This window comes from Microtus pennsylvanicus, chromosome 4, assembly GCF_037038515.1.
Source record: "Microtus pennsylvanicus isolate mMicPen1 chromosome 4, mMicPen1.hap1, whole genome shotgun sequence".
Lineage (NCBI taxonomy): Eukaryota > Metazoa > Chordata > Mammalia > Rodentia > Cricetidae > Microtus > Microtus pennsylvanicus.
The window spans coordinates 93,223,811-93,247,409 of NC_134582.1; the positions used below are offsets into that span (position 1 = coordinate 93,223,811).

The 23,599-nt window shown below is 46.2% G+C and overlaps 1 protein-coding gene across 2 annotated transcripts in view; it reads right to left on the reverse strand.

Annotated features, from left to right (window-relative positions):
* Positions 1-23,599, reverse strand: part of Bmp6 (bone morphogenetic protein 6) — a 145,910-nt gene that overhangs the window by 13,188 nt on the left and 109,123 nt on the right. For both annotated transcript variants that reach the window (XR_012910380.1, XM_075969856.1), the window contains exons 2-4: positions 19,447-19,639; positions 1,318-1,466; positions 340-537 (exon numbers count right to left, since the gene is read on the reverse strand). Coding sequence is in view for 1 of the 2 variants with exons in the window: in XM_075969856.1 (XP_075825971.1) it covers positions 340-537; positions 1,318-1,466; positions 19,447-19,639 (540 nt within the window). In the remaining variant the exon portion in view is untranslated. The remainder of the gene's footprint in view (positions 1-339; positions 538-1,317; positions 1,467-19,446; positions 19,640-23,599) is intronic.

A 23,599-nucleotide genomic window follows, 5' to 3' on the forward strand; every position in this document is an offset into this window, starting at 1 on the left:
CACACATACAGGCAACACATTTATGAATTCAATAAAACAAATCCAAAAATTAAAGTAATTGGGGTGTTCCCATGATTTTTGTGGGAAGGGAATAAAAAGAGTTACAGACATCCCATCCAACAGAAAGATGCTCATCGGAACCAAGAGGCAATGTGGGTGCCTGCAACTCCAGTCTTCGGGTAATAGCGCTCTGTGCTGAGGGGCCTAGGATCCCATACAGGTATCTGTGGCGGGGACATTACCACCGTTGCCACTGTATTTGCTGAGCAGAAGCCGTCCAACACCTGGGGCCACAGGTACTTTTGTCCTAATGGGCACCGAGCCTCTGTCCACACTCACCTGAAGCACTGGAGCCCCGGGACACGTCCTGTGACTGGGTGGAACGGTTGCGACTCTGCTGCCGACGCCGACCGGAGACTGACCGGGTGGTGCGCACGTGGACCTCGCTCACCTTGAAGAAGGCCACCATGAAGGGCTGCTTGTCGTAAGGGCCGTCTCTGCCCACCAGGCCCGCCGCGCGGGGGTTGACGTGGAGTCCTTTAATGCAAACCAAAGCCCACCCCTCTTTACTCCACAGAACCTTCGTCTCAAAGCTACACAATGAGGCGGCTCTTCCTAGGCTTCCGTGGGCTAGTAAAGCAGTAAAGAGTGGGAAACGTGGGCAAGGCCCCACACAGTCTCTTACCCTAGCTGGTTCCATTTAGATGGAAGACTCAAAACGGCCTCCCAGAGTACAGAATCAACCAATGGAGTGCGTGCTCTCACTTCTGGTCCTTTTATTCGTCAGTATTCATACTTCCTTTCTGGCTATATTTCTCCCCACCAATGTGAGGAGATGAGCAACTGAAGCAGGGAGCCAGTCAGGAGGGAAGTTTCCTTATGGGACAGTCAAGATTCTAATTACTTTCCAGGCTCTCCTTCCCCCTCTCATTCCTTCCAGTTCTACCTGTTGGTGCTGGGTAGAACCCAGGGGCTCACACATGCTAGACACGTGCTCCCTCCCTGAGCTGTTCTTCTGGGAATTCTCCCACCTGACTCAACCTGGCTATCCTTCTCATTGTTTTCTGTAGCTGTTGGTGGTGGGGTGGTGGGGAGACATGGGGAAGGGGGACAGTAGGGGACAGGACCTGAGCCTGCTTCTAAGTCCTTGCTAGAAAAAAGGTCTTGCTTTTTGATATGGTGGTGAGGAAAGAGAAAAGCAGGTCATCCCGGCGCCAAGGGCTGGGCTCCAAACAATGGTTCTACCACAGCTGCTCCGGAGGAAATGAGTGAAAACGGCTGCGGGCAGATGCTGGCAGCATGCAAGTCACAACTCACCATCCTGAGTCACCACACTCAGCTGGAGTCCCATGTTGTGCTGTGGAGTCACCACCCACAGATTGCTAGTTGCTGTGATGTCAAATTCCAGCCAGCCTTCTTCTGAGGCCCACACCGCACGGGTGTCCAACAAAAATAGGTCAGAGTCTCTGAGAGAAAGACAGACAAACGGCACAGCGCGTCACCTGCTGTCCTGTGGCGCATTCCTACTGCGTCTTGCCATTAAAGGAGGCTGAAGTCAGATCATGTCCATTTATGTGACCAGCCACAGCTCCGCCCTAAATGACACCATATAGAACACAGATACAACTTAGTTAGGAAAGACCAGAGACATGACCTATCAGGGCCTCTTTAAATTCACCAAGACCAAATCTTTCTGGGAATTAGGGTAAATCGCAAATGTTATTTCACTTGTCTGAAGATTTAGTTTCCTTTTATTATGGCATTGTTTTATTTATGATGCTATTTAAGAGCTTAATTATGGCTAGTGAACTCTAAAAAGTAGGAGGTGGGGAAGAATAGGCATAAGAGTAGATTAAATCAGGATCCAAACAATATATAAAAATTATATAAAGATTAAATCTCGCATCAAATCTCTGCAAATATCAAGCTATGTGTATTAGATATATGTGAGTCAAAACAAATTTTGCATTTCGACTTAGCAACCATTCCAATATTTCATTATATATATATAAAAATTATCCCCAGTTACCAGAAGCCCTTCTAGTCCCAAGCAATTTACACAAAGGACGCTCAACCTTCACTGCTTTAAAATAAGCATCAAATTCTTTTTTTTTTTTTTTTTTTTTTTTTTTTTTTTGGTTTTTCGAGACAGGGTTTCTCTGTGGCTTTGGAGCCTGTCCTGGAACTAGCTCTTGTAGACCAGGCTGGTCTTGAACTCACAGAGATCCGCCTGCCTCTGCCTCCCGAGTGCTGGGATTAAAGGCGTGCGCCACCATCGCCCGGCAAGCATCAAATTCTAATCATGTACGATTACAGAGCTTTGCTAGCTTGCTTTACTTAGCTGTTACAATAATCATCACTGCCCGAGTACCGATATCTCCCTTCTCAGCTGGGAAACTGAGTCTCAGACACGAGGTTATGGTCAGGATCATGAAAGCAAACAAGCATGAGAATTTAGCTCAGCGCCGATTCAAAAAGTTTTTCGTAACAATAGTTATGAAAAAAAAGTTTTTCATAACAACAGATTATCTTTTGAGATTATTTCCCAAGACATCCTGTGATAAATGAATAAAGTTCACTTCTCAACCATCGGCATTTTTTTGAGGCCAGTGCAGCACCTGAGTTCAGAATCTTAGATTTCTTAGATGGGAAATAGGCTTTTCCCTTCCAAGGCAGCTTGGAGCTAGACGTGGAAACTGTAGGTAGAGCGACAGGGAGTTTACTCAGCTGCTTAACAGTCTGCAGGGGCACAGGCAAGTCTGTCCTCTTTAATGTTCTCCCCCTCGCAATGGATGGGTCACAATCCCTGTGGACAGACGCCCCCCCCCCCCGACGGGGGCAGGGAGATGAGGGGCGTTCAGGGAAAACAGCAAGAGGGGACTGCGAGTCCAACGCTTTGAAGTGGAGATGCAGAGAGACAGAAGACCCACGCTGCAAGGTCAGAGATGACCCTCATCCAGGAATAACATAGACGGTATGAACAGCTCTGCGGGAAAGCCAGCCCCAGTCCCCAAGAAAGCGGAGGCTGTAGTAGTCATGTTAGGGGCAGACTTTGGCCGGCATTCCCCAGAACCGAGATCCAGAGAGAAGTTGAAGGTAGGAGGCGGAGTGTGCGCCTGCGTACTGAGTCCCTGGTGAGGGTCAGTTGTTGGGTGCAGAGCTCCAGCTACTTGACAACAGGCACCCGATATCTAAGGAAGCGAGATAAGGATGCAGGCAAGGGCACCGTGGATATGGCCAGACTGGCGGGCAAGGCTGGCACACAAAACTGGGATGGGCTTATGGTTTTCTTTCTGAAGGGTGGGGTTCGTAAGAAAGAATGGCGAGCAGAACACGGAGGTGCACACCTGTGGTCTCAGCACTGAAAATCGCTGTCTAAAATGGAGATGGAAAACAGAGAAAAGAGAGAAGGGAATAAAGGAAAGAGGAAAGCGGAAGATGGATCTGATCTGAGAGCAATTAAAATTTGAGACAACAATGGAAAAACAGCTGGTGAGAAAGATTATTATTACAATGTAGGAAAAATTAAGTTTATATGGTTTTACTGACTAGTCTTATGTCAACTTGGCACAAGCTGGAGTCATCTGAGAGAAGGGAGCCTCGACTAAGAAAATACCTTCACAAGGTCGGGCTGTAGGCAAGCCTGTAGGGCTTCTTCCTATTAGTGATCTGTGAGTAGTCCAGCCCATTGTGGCTGGTGGTCCTGGGTTCTGTAAGAAAGCAGACTGAGAAAGCATTGGGAAGCAAGCCAGTAAGCAGCACCCCTCCATGGCCTCTGCATCAGCTCCTGCTTCCAGGTTCCTGTTTGAGTTCCTGTCCTGACTTCCTTCAATGAGGAACAGTGATATGGAAGTGGAAGCCAAATAAACCCTTTCCTCCCCAACTAGCTTCGGTTGTGGGGTTTCATCGCAGCAGTAGAGATTCTAAGACAATGGTTTATGGTCATCAGTGGACACTGGGCAGAACAGCCTGACCACAGGAACATGCTAAAGAAGAGAGCTCTTTAACTTGGAGGCTGTCTCTCTGAGACAGAGGGTGAAGAAGGGAAGTATGAAGGCATGGAGGGAGGGAAATATGATGGAGGAAGGAAGGGAGGTAGGAAGGGAGGGAGGAGTAGAAACAAGGACAACATACCCTCTGGAATACACCCCAAGCTAGCCTCTGGCTAGGCCTACCACCTCCCAAAAGGCCACCATCAGTTAGAGGCCAAGTGTGTGGCACACCGGCTCGTGCTGAACATTACATAATCACACCATAAAAAGAAATAACACACAGACTTAAGGTAACAGGACTAACTGGGATAAAATATACATATACACACAGGATACTATGCTTCCACGGGACACTGTACTAGAGGTGTGTGTGTGTATGCATGTGTGTGTGTGTATGCATGTGTGTGTGTGGCAGGGCTTCACACACTATATAGCTCTGGCTGGCCTGTATCTCACTATGTAGACCAGTCTGGCCTTCAATTCACAGATATCAGCCACTCTAATATAAGAAGCAGCGAGCAAGACACACTGTCACAAAGCAGATTGCAAGAATTGATGCCTGAGGTTGCCCCTCTGACCTCTACACAGATGCCCACACCCCACCGAAGCGCTAGGTTGCCCTCCGATCCCCCAGAAGATGCCCACACCCCAGCAAAGCCCTAGATTTCCCTCTGATCCCCACACAGATGCCCGCACCCCAGTAAAGCCCTAGGTTGCCCTCTGACCTCCACACAGATGCCCACATCGCACCTCCTACCTCCCCACAGAAGAGGTGGAAGCTTTCATGAGAAGAGTTCAGGTAACCTTGACATGAAACCCATTGATTTGGAGGGTTTGTCTGCAGGATCTGGCCACAGCTCACCGACAGAGATGGCCACATAAGCAAGTGTCCTTGTTAAGAAGCTCGTCTGGAATATTCCACTAGAAGGAATTCCTTGCAATAGTTCTTGGCTTGTGCACCAGGGGATCATGCTTTATGGCCTCCATTCCCATCTATAAAAAGCAAAGTCTAGAAAAGTCCACAGGCTGAAAATACCGAACAAGGACTCAGAAAAAGTAGGGAATCAAAAAAATAAAAAATAAAAAAAAAGTGTATTTAAAGATCAGAGTTGGCTACATATAGAAACAGGGCAGCTACGGGGTTAGAATCATGAGCTGGCCTCACACACCAGGGTCACGGTGCCTGAGAGGAGCATGCTGGCAAGTTCCCAGTATGGCTAGCTGTGGTGGCACCCCAAGACCATCCTGACTTTGCCCTGTTCCTCCCATTCAAGAGAACAGTGTGTTCAGTGCAAAGTCACCACTCACATCTACTAAGAGCTGAAGGTGCCCCCCCCCCAAAGTCATGGGTTGTGACTTCTCCAGTGCAGCAGTACTGATGTGGGTCTCTGGGGTCTGATTAAGTCACAAAGGCTCTTCCCTCATGAATGGACGGTATCCTTGTCACCAGGGAAGGTTTCTGAGAGAGGTCAATCCCGCTCATCTCTCTCCACTCTTTCCTTTCTAATTTCTGTCCTGGCGATGACATAAGAGACGGTCCTCACCAGCCGTGGCTCCCTAATCGGGGATTGCCCTTACTCCAGGGCTGTAAACTAAGAAGTCTCTGTTCTTTGTAAAATATCAGTCTTGGGTATTTCGTTATACTGAAACAAAGTGGAGCAAGAAACACCTATTTACACAAGTAGTGTAAGGAACGTTACACAGGAATTAAACTCGAAGGCACAATCTCATAGCATCTAGGAACTGTCTGGCCCCCATCTATTCATCTTCTTCGGTGTCTTGTGGCCTTCTCAGTGTACTGACTCCTCAGTAAAGTGTGGCCTTCCTCGGGTAGATTGGGGGCTCTAGCTCAGTGTCAGAGGACTTGCCCAGCTCGTGTAAGGGTTCCCACCTTAGCCCTGGGGAAAAAGGAGTCCCTCAAACCGAACAAGATACATCTGATTCCTCTTAATCACATTCTGGCAGAGCTAAAACGAGATAGCCTCAGCTAAGATACTCTGCACCCCCAAATGGAGACTCCCCATCTGACCACAGTCACCCCAAGTGGTTATTTGGACTCTTGCTGGCATAGCAGACTCAACTCACATAACAATGGCAAGGGAAAAGAAAATCCCAAAACTAAAGAAATCTTTAAGGCACCTTTTGGCAACCGTGCTCGTAATCACCACTCAGATTCCATTTTGTTTGATAATCAAGGCATCCACGCCCAAGGATAGAGCAATGCCACTCTTCTCTGTGTCTCTAGGACGTGAATTTCCACAGGCTATAATCAACCTGGAAACGTTTTTACCAATCGGCAAATCTAACTGAAGAGATCTACAAATTAAAATCAGCATTGGAATTAAAATCAACCAGCTGGCATTCTACTCACAAACCTGGAAGGTTCTGGCTGGTAGATACAACTGTCCCCACAGGGTTCCTTCTCTGACTCAGCTTCCAAGGTGCCCTCCAGGTTGGTAATATTCCCCTGGGTAAAACACCGTGGGCCTTTGCTTCATTCATTCCAGAGACGGGCAGGAGGTGCCCGAATAGCCATCCTCCTGACTGTACCCAAGGTCACGGTGCCCTGTCAGAAATAGCTGTGTTTGCCAAAACTCATTTTATTAGGGAAAAAAAATGTTCTCGATAAAGTAGAACTTATTTATTTAAAATAAGCAGATACATAAGGCATGTCTTTGCCATGTACAGGTCTGGATGTAGTGGAAAGTGAAAACACAAAATTCCAACACTGGTAAACTCATTCTAACAAGGAGATTCTAGTTTTTGAGCAGATTAAGGAAAAAAAAAACAATTGAAGAACATTTGACACTTGAGCTTTTCTTAATGTAAGGTACGTATTTAAATTTTTGCAACAAGAAAGACAGAAAGAGAACTATAAATTTGAAGATAAAGTGTTACAAACCAGGATGCACTGCTACACACACACACATACACACAACATACATGCATGCAGGCATACACATGGGTTTGAGAGGCAATGCTGAATAAATACATAAATTGATCATTTCAGTTGAGTTTGTAGCACTTGGTTGTGCTAAGCTTTCACCTTGGTGACAACCATATTCTGAGAAGATGTTGAAATGCCAACAGAGAGCCTTTCATCTTCACCCAGTACAAAGCGCTTTGCCATCAGAACAGAAACACAGAAAATACTAACGGTGTTGCCCCTGTGACTGTCCCAAGAACTCTTCAATATGTTAGCTCCTCACCAACACCCTAATATAGACACATGACCAGCACAGCACAGATTTGGCAAAAGTTGAAGTAGCTTGGTCACCATGGTCACACAGCCAATAGCACCTGGTCTTCCCCATCTTCTCTGTCATCTCCAAGAAGACTGCATCAGACTGCAGAGCTTCAGGCTCAGTAGGCCCAGGTGGGTCTCAAGCAGGCGTACATTTGACAGGCTTGAGAGCGATGCAGACACTACTGGACTTGGAGAACACTCCACAAGGCAAGGCCCAGAGCATAGCCCCTGTTCATTTCGTATTCACTTCTCCCTTTGCCTGCTCCTAGACCTAAGTTCGGAGGCCACCTACTCTTTCTCCTTTCAGAAACAGTGCACATCAGATGGAAGCTGGGCCATGAGCTCGGTTGTATTATGGACTGGCTATCAAGTTAGACTGCTAAGAAGACTCACAGAGTGATCATGCCTAAAGTTTCAGTATTTGAGAAGATAGAGGAGGTGGGAAGGGAGTGGTGTATATCCAGGGCTTCTCAACATGCCTTCTACAGCTACTTAAACAAACCATTGATTCCATGGTCTAGAGTCTGTTCCAGCCTGCCTTAGTGGCAAACACAAAGAGAATGCAGAATCCCTATACCTTCGGAGGAAGAATACATCTTAATCTTACCTATTTTAATTCTCTGATCCTACATTTCTCTATCTTTGTCCCATGTAGGGTAACAAAACAGTTAAAATACGGCTAATTTGGTGGAGGGGGAGAAGTTTCATAAAATAATCCTAACCACTAATGCAGTCTGCCTCTCCCCATGTATGGAGATGCATGCAATCAAAAGCAATCAGCTCCTAGTAATGAATAATACATAAGGCGCAGTGCACAGAAACCTAAGCCCATTTTCCTACCTCATTCAAGCTGACCAAGTATGTAGGCAGTTCCCAAAGACTGCTGCTCTCTCTGACCGCACACACCCCGACTGCTCTCCAGCAGGAAACACCTCTGCATGCATCTGAGCATAAGCGGTATTTTTATAACTTTAAGTCTACACTGTGTTTTACAAACAGCTCATAGGATCTGGGGGGCAGGGGACATTCTCAAGCTTGAGCTTTGATTTTGTATTTCCTCAGGTAGAGAGCATTCTGAGTAGAAGGGGCACATACTTAACCGGAGAAGCTAGCTGGTTTCATCACCCAAGCTGTAGGTCCCCCCCTTTTCATTGCCCCCCTTTCAGGGGGAAAAGAACAAATATTGAAAGGGTTATTGCCTGCCTGAGGCCCACACTCAGTTGTGAAAGCCAGGTAGGAAAGGGAACATGGTGTGGCTGGGCACCGTGATAAACACTTTTTCTCTCTCCAAACAGCAAAAGCAACTTCCCATCCTGATTCTCCCAAGGTTGCCCTTCTTTTCAGAAAAGAAACTGTCTCTGGTATCTGAAAAGGTTGAGTTCTATCTTCGCTGAAAACCCAAGAGCCATTTCGTAACAGCACCGTCTGCTCATGAGTAGAGCTGTACTAAAGAGATGCTTGTCCTGGATCCCGGATCTGGGCCAGTTCCTGGACTCCAGTCTTCTTGTAGATCTACGTTTGGTTCATAACACACGTATCAGTATCTGTGGGGGATCCGTTTAGAGACTTTTGAACTAAAATGCTATTAAGATGTTGGTCTCCTAAGAAGATGTAGACTTTTGGTTTTGATGTGTCAAGCTAACCCCACCACCCCAAAAAAGGAAGACATGGGCAAAAACTCAAGCCTGTTTGAAATCATCAGAGAGAAGGAAGCCGGGTACCACACGTGGGGTCACATTCAAGATCCCCAAGTGGGGCAGGGTGGCAAGGCAAGGTGTTTGCTGCCTTTTTCATTTCAGAGCACTTGTGAATTCCTACAATTAATAAACCAAAGCAGAAAGCAGGAGCTTGGCATGCTATCACCAGCTAAAGATAAAAATGAGAGTTCAAATGTTAATAATGATGAAGATGATGATGGGTTGAAGGGAGAGAGGACATGAAGGAGGAAGGTTGCTAAGGAAACAGCCTTCTAGAAGTGAACATGTCAACGTGATCTCAAAGGTTTGGATTCAGTTTTCTTCCTCAAGTGCTGGCTGCCATGAACACCAATATTTTCATTTGAGATATTTGCCAAATATGAAGCTGTGTATACATGGGATGGGAAGCTGAGAAAACAGCAGAGAGAAGCTGTTTGGAAGCTTCAGAGCAAAGGAGGATTTTTGGCAGTTTCACAATGCTGGGAGTTTAAAAAAAAAGAGAGAGAGAGTTCCGAGCCCACCAAGGATGAGGGCCTCTGGGAAGGATCCTAATCTCAGCTGAAACCCCCAGGGAGCTAAACTGCAAGAGGAGGGGAACCAGAAACAGATGAGCCCTGGGGAACCCAAAGCCCAGCTTCCTCCGGGACAAAAGGGCAAAATGATTGGCTTGCACTGCCTCGGACTTGCAGAAGAATGTTGAATTCAGTCTGCAAGAAAGCAACAGTGTCTATAACTGTTTTTATTAGATTATACACAAAATTGAATAAACAAAAAAGTTGTCAGGCATGTTAGGAAATAAAATCAAATGGAAAAAACCAATCAAGGGACTAAAAAGACGATGGCGATAGACCCAGAGGTGATCCAGATACTAGATCAGAGGTGATCCAGATACTAGATCAGAGGTGATCCAGATACTAGATCAAGATGCAGTTTCTGAATCCAAGCTGTAGAACAGCAACAAATCACCAATTGAACTTATTCCAGGGTCTGAAACTGCCTTAATATTTGAAAACCACTTAATGTATGCACACTATAAAGGAGAAAAAAACACATACTCCTATCAGAATATATATATATATATATATATATATATATATATATATATATATATATATACACACACACACACACACACACACATACACAAAATGTTACATCAATTCGGAACATTAAAACAAACAACTACTTTTAGGAAGTTTAGAGGATAATTTCTTTAGTCTACTTAGTTTGAACATCTATAGAAATATTTATAACAATCATTCCTAATAGTATGATAGCAAATCTCTCACTCGCCCCCACCAAGGTTAGTGAATAAGTAGATGTCAGAATTGCATTAGACTTCCTAGCCAGCAAAATTAAAAAAAAGGCAGCAGCAAAAAAATGAATTTTAAAGAAAGAAATAACATAGGTATTTACAGCTGATAGGGTTATACTCAGACATTTCAAAAGTATAAACAAAAAAAAATGATTAGCATCAACAGAAAACTCCAAGTTTCTGGATACACAATCAATACACAAAAATCAATTGCAGCCGGGCGGTGGTGGCGCATGCCTTTAATCCCAGCACTTGGGAGGCAGAGGCAGGCGGATCTCTGTGAGTTCAAGACCAGCCTGGTCTACAAGAGCTAGTTCCAGGATAGGCTCCAAAACCACAGAGAAACCTTGTCTCGAAAAACTAAAAAAAAAAAAACCAACCAACCAAACAAACAAAAAAACAAAAATCAATTGCAGTTCTACATGGGAGCACAAACCACACACACTACATCATATTACACTACCATTTACAATAGCATGTAAACATTCAGTGCCAGAATTGAAGAGATGACTCTATGGTTTGCTGTGAAACCATGGGGACCAGAGTTAGGTCCATGAGAACCCCAGTACTCATGTAACACGCTGATCATGGTCACACATATCTCTGCAACCCCAGATCTGTGTAGGATAAAGATGGGATAACTGGAGCTTGCCTGATGTTAGCTTTGCCAGAAATTGTGAGCTCTGGGTTCTGGGAGAGACCCTGCCTCAAAGGAATAAGGTAGAGAAAGAGAAGGACACCTGACACCCTTCTCTGGCCTCTACTCAACCCTCTCCATCCACATACTCACATTAGCACACATGTATGCATTCTCCCTCTCCCCTACCTCCCCCCCCCATACACACATCTTAATGCTATTTTTACCAGGAAAAAAACCTGTATTTTAAGTTAATTAATTCTTACTTTAAATGTCTTCCCAAGAAACCAGTTTGACAGAACATGGTAAAGAAAGGGGATCATACCCAAAGAGACTAAGCCATCCTTGCCAAACAATACAATGTGAGACAGGGAGAATGTGGAAGGCCAGAACCAGCAGAGGTGAGGTGACTAACCCATGCATGGACCAGCTAGCCACACCTGGGAAAAGAAATTCTTTCTCAGAATTTCTGACTGGCTCTCACAAGAATCTCTTGGACTTCCAGGAATGAAAAATTGACTGAATAAGAACTGCAAACAAAAAGTGGCAGAAAGGCCTCAAAATTGCCTAATTTACCTAACTATCTACTAGTTTAAACACAATATACCTTTCACAGAGTCAAGTGTGAAGAGCTGATCCCCAGCTGATGCTGGTGTTTTGGGAGACTGTGGAACCTTTAAGAGATGAGGCCTGATTGCAGAAGTAGGTCTCTGGGATGGGCTTATGGGGCCCTGGTGTGCCCCTCAATACCATAGTCTCTCTCAGCTTCCTCATGAATGAAAATTTAACAGTCTGTGCCCCAATTCCTTCCACAGATAAAGCCACCATGCCTCCCTGGTCATGAACCTATGGACTAAAAGAAAATCCCATCTTTCCCAAGCTACTCTTTCCTGGCTAAATTTGGTCACCATGAAAAGTCTAACACAGATGTGATGGAAGTCCTGTGTGTGTGTGTGTGTGTGTGTGTGTGTGTGTGTGTGTGTGTGTGTGTGTGTGTGTGTGTGTGTGTATACCAATGTCCTACCATCCTGCTACTCTACGTGGGTATGGGAGGGCAAGGGGAACTCAGAGCGGCCTGAAAGTGCACTCCAAGTATGAAGACAGGTACTGTGCACATCCCACAGAAGATTGCAATGAAGAAGTAAACGAACAGGATGATCTGTGGGAAAGTGCGGATGGTGGCATACAAATTTATCCCACTCTTCTCTTTCTCTCACTTCCTCTACAAAACATGTGGATGGGCAGAGATGGGTCAAGAGAACAATTGAAGAATGGAAAGGCCGTCTGTATGAAGGCCTGAAATCTAACAGACATGCTCTACCACCAATGGGAACAGACCGGAGCATCCTTGTGACACCTGCATCTGAGCTCCAAAGATGGAGGTTGGGGCATGCTGACCTCTTCTGGGCATTTCTTGCTTGTCTGAGCTTAGAAATAACCCCCAAGTCATCAGGCGACTTTTAGGAAACACAACAAGCCACATTTTCAGCATTAGTTAGCCTCGGCAAAACTCAAATATGCCATGCTTTCTTCTCTTAAAGGTGACCTTTTCCTCTCCTATTTGATGGAGCAGGGGAAACCCAACGACAGGATAGGAAGGGCAGACCTTTTCCCAACTGTTACTTCTATATAAAGAGCAAATTTACATCAGTATTACTGTAAGGATGTATTTGCTTGAAGTAGCAAATCTTGCTCTCGCTTTAAATATATTTTCTATTAATTCTTTGAGAATTTCATACATGAATATTTTGGTGATTTGAATAAGTATGGTCCTCATAGGCTCATATATTTGAATGCTTAATCCCAAGTTTGGTGAACTCTTTGAGACAGATTAGAAGGACGAGAAGATGTGGAGCATTGGAGGAAGTGTGTCACTGGGGTGGGGGTGGGCTTTGAGGTTTCAAAAGCCCTCGCCAGGCCCAATATCTCTCTGTCTGCTGCCTGTGGATCAGGAGGTAGCTCTCAGCCTGCCTCCTACTATGCTTCCACCATGGCAGAAATGGATTAACCCTCTGAACCTATAAGCAAAGCCCCAATTAAATGCTTCCTAAGAATTGCCTTGGTCATGGTGTCTCTTCACAGCTAGAGAACAGTAACACACATTCCATAAACTCATCTTAAAACATAAACATTCACAAACCCCTGACTTTTAAATTTTATTGTCATTTTGTGACACACAGGCATGTGCCTGTGTGCATGATGCATGTGTGGACCATGACATTGTGTGTGCATGGTACATGTGTGAACCATGACATGTGTGTGCATGGTGCATGTGTTCACCATGACATGTGTGTGCATGGTGCATGTGTTCACCATGACATGTGTGTGCATGATGCATGAGTGCACCATGACATGTGTGTGCATGGTACATGTGTTCACCATGACATGTGTGTGCATGGTGCATGTGTTCACCATGACATGTGTGTGCATGGTGCATGTGTTCACCATGACATGTGTGTGCATGGTGCATGTGTTCACCATGACATGTGTGTGCATGGTGCATGTGTTCACCATGACATGTGTGTGCATGGTGCATGTGTTCACCATGACATGTGTGTGTATGATGCATGAGTGCGCCATGACATGTGTATACATGATGCATGTGTGCGCCATGACATGTGTGTATGATGCATGAGTGCACCATGACGTGTGTATACATGATGCATGTGTGGACCATGACATTGTGTGTGCATGGTACATGTGTGAACCATGACATGTGTGTGCATGGTGCATGTGTTCACCATGACATGTGTGTGCATGGTGCATGTGTTCACCATGACATGTGTGTGCATGATGCATGAGTGCACCATGACATGTGTGTGCATGGTGCATGAGTGCACCATGACATGTGTGTGCATGGTGCATGTGTTCACCATGACATGTGTGTGCATGGTGCATGTGTTCACCATGACATGTGTGTGCATGGTGCATGTGTTCACCATGACATGTGTGTGCATGGTGCATGTGTTCACCATGACATGTGTGTGCATGGTGCATGTGTTCACCATGACATGTGTGTGCATGATGCATGAGTGCGCCATGACATGTGTATACATGATGCATGTGTGTGCCATGACATGTGTGTATGATGCATGAGTGCACCATGACGTGTGTATACATGATGCATGTGTGCACCATGACGTGTGTATGATGCATGAGTGCACCATGACGTGTGTATACATGATGCATGTGTGCGCCATGACATGTGTGTATGATGCATGAGTGCACCATGACATGTGTGTATGATGCATGAGTGCACCATGACGTGTGTATACATGATGCATGTGTGGACCATGACATTGTGTGTGCATGGTACATGTGTGAACCATGACATGTGTGTGCATGGTGCATGTGTTCACCATGACATGTGTGTGCATGGTGCATGTGTTCACCATGACATGTGTGTGCATGATGCATGAGTGCACCATGACATGTGTGTGCATGGTGCATGTGTTCACCATGACATGTGTGTGCATGGTGCATGTGTTCACCATGACATGTGTGTGCATGGTGCATGTGTTCACCATGACATGTGTGTGCATGGTGCATGTGTTCACCATGACATGTGTGTGCATGGTGCATGTGTTCACCATGACATGTGTGTGCATGGTGCATGTGTTCACCATGACATGTGTGTGTATGATGCATGAGTGCGCCATGACATGTGTATACATGATGCATGTGTGTGCCATGACATGTGTGTATGATGCATGAGTGCACCATGACGTGTGTATACATGATGCATGTGTGCACCATGACGTGTGTATGATGCATGAGTGCACCATGACGTGTGTATACATGATGCATGTGTGCGCCATGACATGTGTGTATGATGCATGAGTGCACCATGACATGTGTATACATGATGCATGAGTGCACCATGACGTGTGTATACATGATGCATGTGTGCACCATGACGTGTGTATACATGATGCATGTGTGCACCATGACGTGTGTGTGCATGATGCATGTGTACACCATGACATGTGTGTACATGGTGCATGAGTGCACCACATGTGTATACATGATGCATGTGTGCACCACGACATGTGTATGGTGATGAGAAGACGACTTTGTGGAGTTGCTTTTCTGTCTACCTTCATGTGGGTGCTGGGGATTGAACCTAGGTCACCAGGCATGAATGTCAAGCACCTTTACCTACTGAACCATCTTGCTAGCCCACCACGGAGCAAATTTTAAAAGAAGTAATAGACATAGGGTATCCCGATACCTCGGACTTGGTTGCTCTCACTGGTAACCTAAGGGTTGCTTCGGGTCTTTCCTTGACTTATATACGCTCCATCTCAATATGCGTTCTCAGGCTTTGGGCCAACTACCCTGTTTCTGGAGTAAGCACCCTGTCCTTAAGAAGTCACTTGCTAGTGGTGTTGTAAACTTACCTGATCCAGTTACTTACAGAAACACATTTCTACAGCCAGTACTTGCCTTCTCAGGGGCTCTTGTCACCTCCCAATCAGCTCTTTATGTCAGGAGATGCAAGATGGCATTTCTTTTGCCTTTAGCTGAAGTTCTGAGTTAGCATTTAAAAACCCAACTCTCCTCCCTCGAGGAGGCCAACTAACTACTTTGTAGCACAAACATTTGTTACATTAAGTGAACACAGCAAATGCTACAAATTGCACTTCAGTGCAGATTAGATAAAAAAAAAAAAGTTTCCTTTCTGTTGAGAAAAGCCTGTTCAGCCAAGACACCCCAAGATGGTACAGATGGGGAGGTCAAACCAGCAGAAGGAGCCCTGCAGCTAAGTCTGGAGGCCTCTGGAAGAACATTTGGAAGTAGCAGGAGGCCTGGGCTCCTGGCCCACAGATAAGAACACCTCCCCCACTCAACCTAGAGGCCTCAACAGCCTGAAAGTCTCCCAGCTTCCCTAGTCTTCTCCTAGGCACACAAATTAAACACACCCAACTGCCAAGCGCTCCCGTCCTATGAGACAAATCAACCCGAGAGTCATCCAAGGTTGGGACCATTCTAGTTTCTGCTTTCCAGACGCACTGCTAGCCCAAGGATGGATGTCACCATCATCCCGAGCACGTGGCAGCTGCTCCTTTTTGGCCAGAGTTCAGGATACATCTCACAAAGCTCCTGCTAGCACTTTCTTTGAAATAAAAACTCTTTTGAAAGATTTCACAGTCACTATACTGCTAGCCTAGTGTTTTTGTTAGGACTCTTCTTGTGAGAGAGGGAAAATCCTGCATTTCAAACAAACTTGAGCCCAACAAGTACCTTCAGGCTATTCTCACTAGAGAAGTGAAATGGAATATCCAGTTGGGCAGATTGAAAAGCCAACGGCTAAGACAGGGCCAAGGAGCCACTGAATGCCGGTTCTCTCCAGTGCATCAAAAGATGAATATCTAGCAAGGAACTTTGTTTCCCCAAACAAGACGGCTCTTGTGAAGCTACCAGATTTATGTATTTATGAGTGAAAATAAACACCAAATCTTCCTTGTTTTGAAATCCTGGTCCATTGTCTCCATACCCCAATGCCTTACTCTTTGTTTGACCGTCCCAACTAAGATGTGACATACAGCTTTAGTGTATCTATCCAGCACCACGATGTGTTCCCAGAGCCTGGCATCTGCTGGTCCTCCTATTGTTAGGTCTCAAACCTGGAACAAAGGGGTAACTGAGAGGCCTATTAACATATCAAAGGGGACGCTGGCCACCAGGTTCTTCCAGCATTCCTCAGTCCCAAACAGTCTTCCTTGGCTGACTGGTAAGGAACAGGAAAGTACCCTGTTCCTTACCCCAAATTCTCCAGCTCAGGGACTAGGCTGGTTTCACTTCCTCCAGCTCCTCTGGCCCCTATATAACTCAGCCATGTTGGCTACACTAGTGTCTTGGCCCAGGTTGCCACTCATGGTCTGTGGCTCCTCTCTCGCCTCCCCACCCCCAACTCCTTAGCCTGGCTCAGTCTAACCATGAATCTAACCATGTTCACCCTGGACTTTTCCAGATGCTGCTGCTTCTGGCTTTGCCCTCCCTAACCTTCACCTCAACCCACACCTAGGAGCAGTCATGTCTTCCTTTTGTTTCTTTTTTTTTCCCAGTCATCCAATGCTGAAACCCAGGAATGGCACAAATGAATCCCCGTCCCAGGAACGCATCCGTTCTGAACCAAGCTGCTGATGTATGTATGTACGGAGCATTTATTTTTTTCTCCTGGCTCTCGCCGTCCACCAAATCTGACTTCAAATTCTAGATTCCAGTACTTAAGCTGCGGCCTCCCTCCACCTGCTACTCCTCAGCTACTTTGTTAAGTATGTCTCCCTGCCAAGGCACCTACCTGGGGACTCTCAGCTCTGGACCGCAACACCCATCTGGCTATCTATGGGGACATCTTTACTAGATGCTCACCCATCCCTTTCCCCCAAAACCTCAGTCTTTCACCTCCTCCTAGGAGCTACAGCCCCGGCTGCAGTCCAGCCTTGGGCCACCTGAGACCTTTTTGTTATTCTTTTTTAAAGATATAAGGATGGGAGAGGAAGGCCAGTTCCACCAGGGACAGCAGTCCCACAAGGGATAGCGGCAGTTAACTTGAGGCCTTGGTGGGTCCCCAGGCCTCGATGAATCCCCTGAGGCCTTGGTGGGTGACCTTCACAGGTGGAAGACTTCATGCAGAGAGAGTTCGGGCATAGAGTTTATTTAGTGAGTTATGGAGAGAGGAGAGGAGAAGGGGGAAGAAGAGAGAAGCTGAGAGGCGAGCATGGGGAGAGATAGAGGAGGGAGGCAGACAGAGCAGAAATCATCTCTTCAGGAAAGAGACAAAAGAGAGACAGAAGAGACAGAACCCAGGCTAGAGGAGGTGGGATTTCCAAGCGGAAGGGGAGGGAGTTAGAAGTGGGTGGGGCTTGTCTCTTAAAGGGACAGGGCACCCAGGTGACAAGCCAGCAAATTATAAATAACATTTTCCTTGTCTCCTCCCCTAGGAGCCTCCTGCAGTCCCACAGCTTCTGCTCTCTGCTCCCTCCTAAGGTTTCCTTTCCCCACTCAGAGCTGCCAGCTCTGTCTCCCCCTTAAGCCCTCTTCGGTCTTTCTCCTCCCTCAGGTGGAGTTCTGAGAGCCTGTTCTCTGTCAGCTCCCTCCTACACTCTTTCTCAAGTCCTTTTGGGAGCTTATAGAGATTCTCTCCAGCAGAGCTCCCAGGGAACAGACCTGAGAGGGCCTGAGCGCCAGACACTGGTGTGCCTCCAAAGCTACAGCAGCCCTTCCCAGGGCTAGCTCCCCCCCGCTCCCACCACAGATCTGTATATCCAGAAGAAACCAGGGTCAATCTGGAATCTCTGGAACCTACTGGAAAGTCGACAGTCTTTCAAGGCAAATTAGATTTGGTTTCGGAAGCCAAAGGAGACTGTGGGCGTGCTATAATCCTAGGACTCAGGAGGCAGAGGCCGGAAGACTGCCAGTTTGAGGGCAACCTGAGCTACGCCGCAACCCTGCTTCAGAAAAAGGCCAAACTGAAGTGTCTTTGGGTCTGTAAGTGTGGGGTCTCCTCCCTTCTTTCGTGCTTATCTTTGCATTTACTTTTCCAGTTGCTCTAGGCATTATCCGGGGCTTAAGCTGCACCCCGTGTCACGTGACTCTCCACTTCCTGTATTCTGTTCTCACCTAGTGCTGTGCCAGACAAATCCCCGTCTGCTCAACACACTTCAGACCTATTGGTTTCCTTTCTGGGACTACAGGTTTGAATTAAAGCCTTACTACCGCGTCCCCTGCCTGTCCATGCTCCGTCAGTTGCTGGCCAAGTTGTTCTTCATTGCTAGGCAACACCATGAATATACTTTATTGCAGATTTTTTCCCCCTATAAAGCAGTCACTTGAACTCATTTTTAGCAAGGCATAGTAACATAGACATACTGAAAAAGTAATCTATCATTCCCTGTATCTAAATGGTAGTGTTTGAATACGCTTATTCAAAGTAAACATGTATGTAATACTATATACACAAATACATATTTGCAGTCACCTGACTTGTACTCACTTGTAAGCATTATTCTGTAATTTAAATGTGTGCATTAATTTTACCCACCCACATATCATCAAAACTGAGGATCAAACAATAGAAGGAAACAGTTTATCCCAATAAATCAATTAGCTGGTCATCAAGGATGTTTACTAAGTATTATTGACTTGCTTGGGGGAAAGACCCCTATTTTAAAAAAATCTACTTAGGGGCTGGAGAGGTGGCTCAGAGATTAAGAGCACTGGCTGTTCTTACAGAGGTCCTGAGTTCAATTCCCAGCAACCACATGGTGGCTCACAACCATCTGTAATGAGATCTGGTGCCCTCTACTGGCCCTATATATAGGGATATATGTAGGTAGAATACTGTATACATAAGTAAATAAATCTTTATAAAAAAATCTACTTAGCAAGAAAACACCCTGCCGGGTAAACACTACCCTTCAGCACACCAGCCCTTTATGTTCAATAGCCCCTTGACTGCCAGACCACCTTCCAAAGATACCTGGGGTCACATGAGGAGAGAGGGTGAGAAGCAGGGAGCAGCCCCACCTTTGGGCTTCCTTGAGCCTTCATACCTGTGCTGGTGCTCCTGTAAGACTTGGTAAATGCTGATAAGAAAAGTTTGGTTTTTAAAACTCCCCACAACACAGTCCTTGTAGACGCGGAACTCTGCAGCCGTCACCGCCTCACCCTCGGGAATCTGGGATAAGTTGAACTTGAACTCTTTGTGGTGTCGCTGGCGTGGGGAGAACTCCTTGTCGCACTCCACTATAGGGTTAAACAAGAGAGAGTGATACACTGGTGTTACTTGACCTGGTGCCACGGGCTCATCTCACGACCGCTCCCCAGTTTCACTTCACAGATTACCAGTGACCAGCGGTGGATTCACGAGACCAAGGGGCTGAAGGGAACGCTGGCTGAACTGCCAGGCAGGTTGAGATTGAAATCCTCCCTTCTGCCTGAGATGAAGCAAAATCTTTGTACCGCGTTCAGTTTGAATACAGGAGTTTCAAGAGTCAAACAAAGGATTGGCATGAGGTCAAGTTACTTAAAGACTCTTGGTTACGGGTTCCCTCATCAGCACCAAAGAATACGGCTGTGCAGAAAGGCGTGAGAACGAATGAAATATCGAAGAAGAACTTGCCACCCACTACACCTGCCTAAGAGTTGTTGGTCCCCAAAACAATACGGGTTAGCAGCCAATGCAATTGGTTGCCCACCAGAACAAGATGCTGAGGCCTTGGTGGTGGATATGCCACGCACTCTCCCTGCAGAACATGAGAATCAAGAGGGAACTGAGATAAAGGCCCCCTTCCTGCCTGGGAGGTCTCCTAGTGCTGGACGGTGCTCTGTGGTTAGGGGACCAGAGTCTGAACCATCCTCCTCAGTGGTGGGCCCTGACTGCCCGCATCTATACCTAGAGAAGAAGTGCCCGCTGGTGGGGGAGTGGCATAGCTCTTATGACAGTAGCCAGTCGCTTCCTGCAGTCCACGCCACAGGATGGCACTCACATCTGGTGCTGTAAAGCTGACCAAAAACCCATGACTGGGGAGGTCATGGGTCCTAGTGGAAGGCTATTGCTCTTTCATAAATAAATATGATATGCCTGTCAAATTACCTTCTAAATATTCACCCTTATTCCCCTAGGTCAGTGCTGATGTCAGCTTCGGGAAAAAAGGCTTCAGTTTGTCATGGACAGTGGGAACTATAGAGACTCAGGTCTGCTCCAAGGTTGGTGAATAAGTGACTACTGAGTGCCCAAAGTAAGTGGGACATCTGTGTCCGTCACCAGATCCAAGGCTTGGGGAGCACTGAAGAGAAGGCAGAGCCCAAGGGTCGGGGGGGGGAATGGTTTAGAACGCTGTCTCCTGGGCACGGCATGTGGGCTGCACGCATGAACTCATGGCAGTGTGACAGCCTGCCAATGGCCCACGTAAGACTTGGCCTGGTCATGGAAGGTGTAGAGACTTATAAACTGCCACCCCCCCCACAACACCCTGACGATCTACATGCTATTGGCAGTTGCTGGAGGAGGGGGAGACATTATCTTCTGTGGTGTAGCCATTGGTGAGGTGCCTCTGCTCCTATAAACAACCTGCTACTATGTTTGATGGTTCACTGGGTGACAAGGGACAGGAAAGCAGAGCTGCTGGAAAGGAAGAGGGGGAGCAAAAGAGGGACACGAAGATAGTGAGGGGTTATGATCAGAGTATAGGAGAGGTCATCAGGAAATCCATCATTACGGATATTAATATTTGCCTATGACTTCCTGACCCTTCTAGCCTTTTCCTCCATGTTGCTTTTCCCTCCCCAGTTTTGTTCATGTGTCACCATCTGTAGATGACATGAAGAGGGGCACCCTGAGCTAAACTCGGGAGCTAGGCCATGCATGGAGGACAGGCAGTGCCTCTCCCCTCTTCCCGCTACAGAGGTCTCCACATTTTGCTTGCCGTTCTATGACAATATTTGTAGAACATTAATTTGTTATTTGACAACTCCATACATGTAAATAATACATTCTTACTCCCACCCCACCCTCTCATCTCCCTTCCACCTATGTCAACACGTCTAAATCCCTTTTCATGTCTTTTTGTCTAGGGATCTACTGAGTTTAACCGGGGCCACCTGTTAGACTGTCTAGAACTATCCTATCCACTGGAGCCGAGTGTCAGTGGACTTTTGTTGAGGAGTCTAGGGTAAAGTCTCATCGAAGATGGTCAGACAGCAGAAGAGGGTGTGAGATTCTCTGAAGCTATGGTACAGTCATCTACACAGGCAAAACACTCAGACATTTAAAAAATAATTTTTAAAAGATTTAAGTAAATAAAAATCTATTGGTGGGAAGATTTGAAAATGACACCGACCAGATCTACAAGAGACTTCAAGAAGTGACAGATGGTTGTAAGCCACCACATGAATGCTGGAAATTGACCCTGGATCCTCTGCAAGAGCAGCCAGAGGCCTTAACAGCTTCATCTCCCCTTTTCAGTCCTTTAGAAAAAAGCAGAGAGTAGATGATGCTGTGTCCCCAGTGCGATGGCAGCTTTGCTAGTCAGTGACTGAGGATGAAAAGCAAGATTGTTGAAGAGTTCACACAAGGACAGCTACACAGAAGACGGATCACCTTTCCTTAAAGCTGATCTGCCTCCTAAAATTTGATATGTTATCATTGTCGGTTAAAGAGGAATTAAATCTGATTTCTCAAAGAGATTTTCTTGAAAAAGAAAAGCCACACATCCTTTCTATAGGACCATTTAGATACTAATTTAATATAGCTAAATGGAAATGAGTTTCTTAAAGATTCCTTAGAAAGCACACACAAAAATTCTCCAAAGAATCCCTTCCATCTCTTACTATGAATAGAAAAGAATTGCATACATAAAATGAAATATGAGAAAGTAAGACATTTCCATTTGCAAGAAGTAGCAGGACCAACTATGTGCAATGAATGGGAAGTGTGGCAATCAGTCCTTGCTGAGGACCACCATGTCCAACAAGCCACCTCCAGCTGTATTTGTCACCTGCTCTTGCCTGTGCACTCTGGCACTGGTGAAGCTGAAGCTATGCCTACTACGCTGCTGCAGGCCCTGGGCTTCCTCACATGCCTGTGGGGGGAAAGACAGCTGCTGTGTAAGATGTCTCATAGCCTGAAACCTCCCTGCTAGGAGGAAGTCCAGACCAGGGCAGAAGGACATGGAAGTGTGAGAGGGGAAGAGAGGAGTAGAAATAATGGAGGGGGGGAGGACAACTGTCCAACCATATCACGTTAATTATTTTTAGTTTTGAGGTTTCTTTAAAGATGTATTTGTTTAGAGAGAGAGAGAGGGAGGGAATGTGTGTGTGTGTGAAAACATGTGCAAAATGTGTATGTAGTACCAGAGGTAGCCAGAAGAGGGAACCCTATCTCCTGGGACTGAAGTTAAAGGTGGCTGTGAGCCATCTAATGTGCGTGCTAGGTATTGAAGATGGGTCCTCTACAAGAGTAGCAAATGATTTAAGTGCTGACCCATCTCTTTAGCTAAAGCTTTTTGTTTTGGTTTTTTTGTTGTTTTGTCGTGTTTTGTTTTGTTTTTGAGACAGGGGTTCTCTGTGTGGCTTTGGAGCCTGTCCTGGTACTAGCTCTGTAGACTAGGTTAGGCTTGAACACACAGATCTGCCTGCCTCTGCCTCCCAAATGCTGGAATTTAAGGCATGCACCACCGCCACCTGGCAGTTTTTTGTGTTTTGAAACAAGGTCTCATGCATCTCAAGATAATCTCAAACCTGCCATGTAGACTAGGCTGGCTTTGAATGACTGATCCATCTGCCTCCACCAAGACTAGGGTTGTAGGCATGAAACCATGCCTAGTTGAGGAAGCCATCTTAGACATCTAGTTCATCGGGGCTTTGGAACAGTCCAAGCACAGCCACCAGCTGACAGGAGAAACCCAGTGACTTCAAAGGACTGAAAAGTCACACTGCACTGCTGTTTCTAGCCACTACATTCCTGGAGATTTGTGTGACCGGCAACTGATATAAGAAAAGGAAAATGGACAGAAGAGGCTAAGAAAGGAAGGAGGAAGGGACATAGGATCATGCTAGGAAGAGAGCAATTGCATGTAATTCTTAAGGCAGAAGACTGCCCAACACTGGGAGACAATGTGCGGGGCTGAGGAAGAATCCTGATAGAGGCAGGTAGGGTTCATCTTTAATCAGGAGGAATTGACTAGAGGACCCCAAATTTAAGAA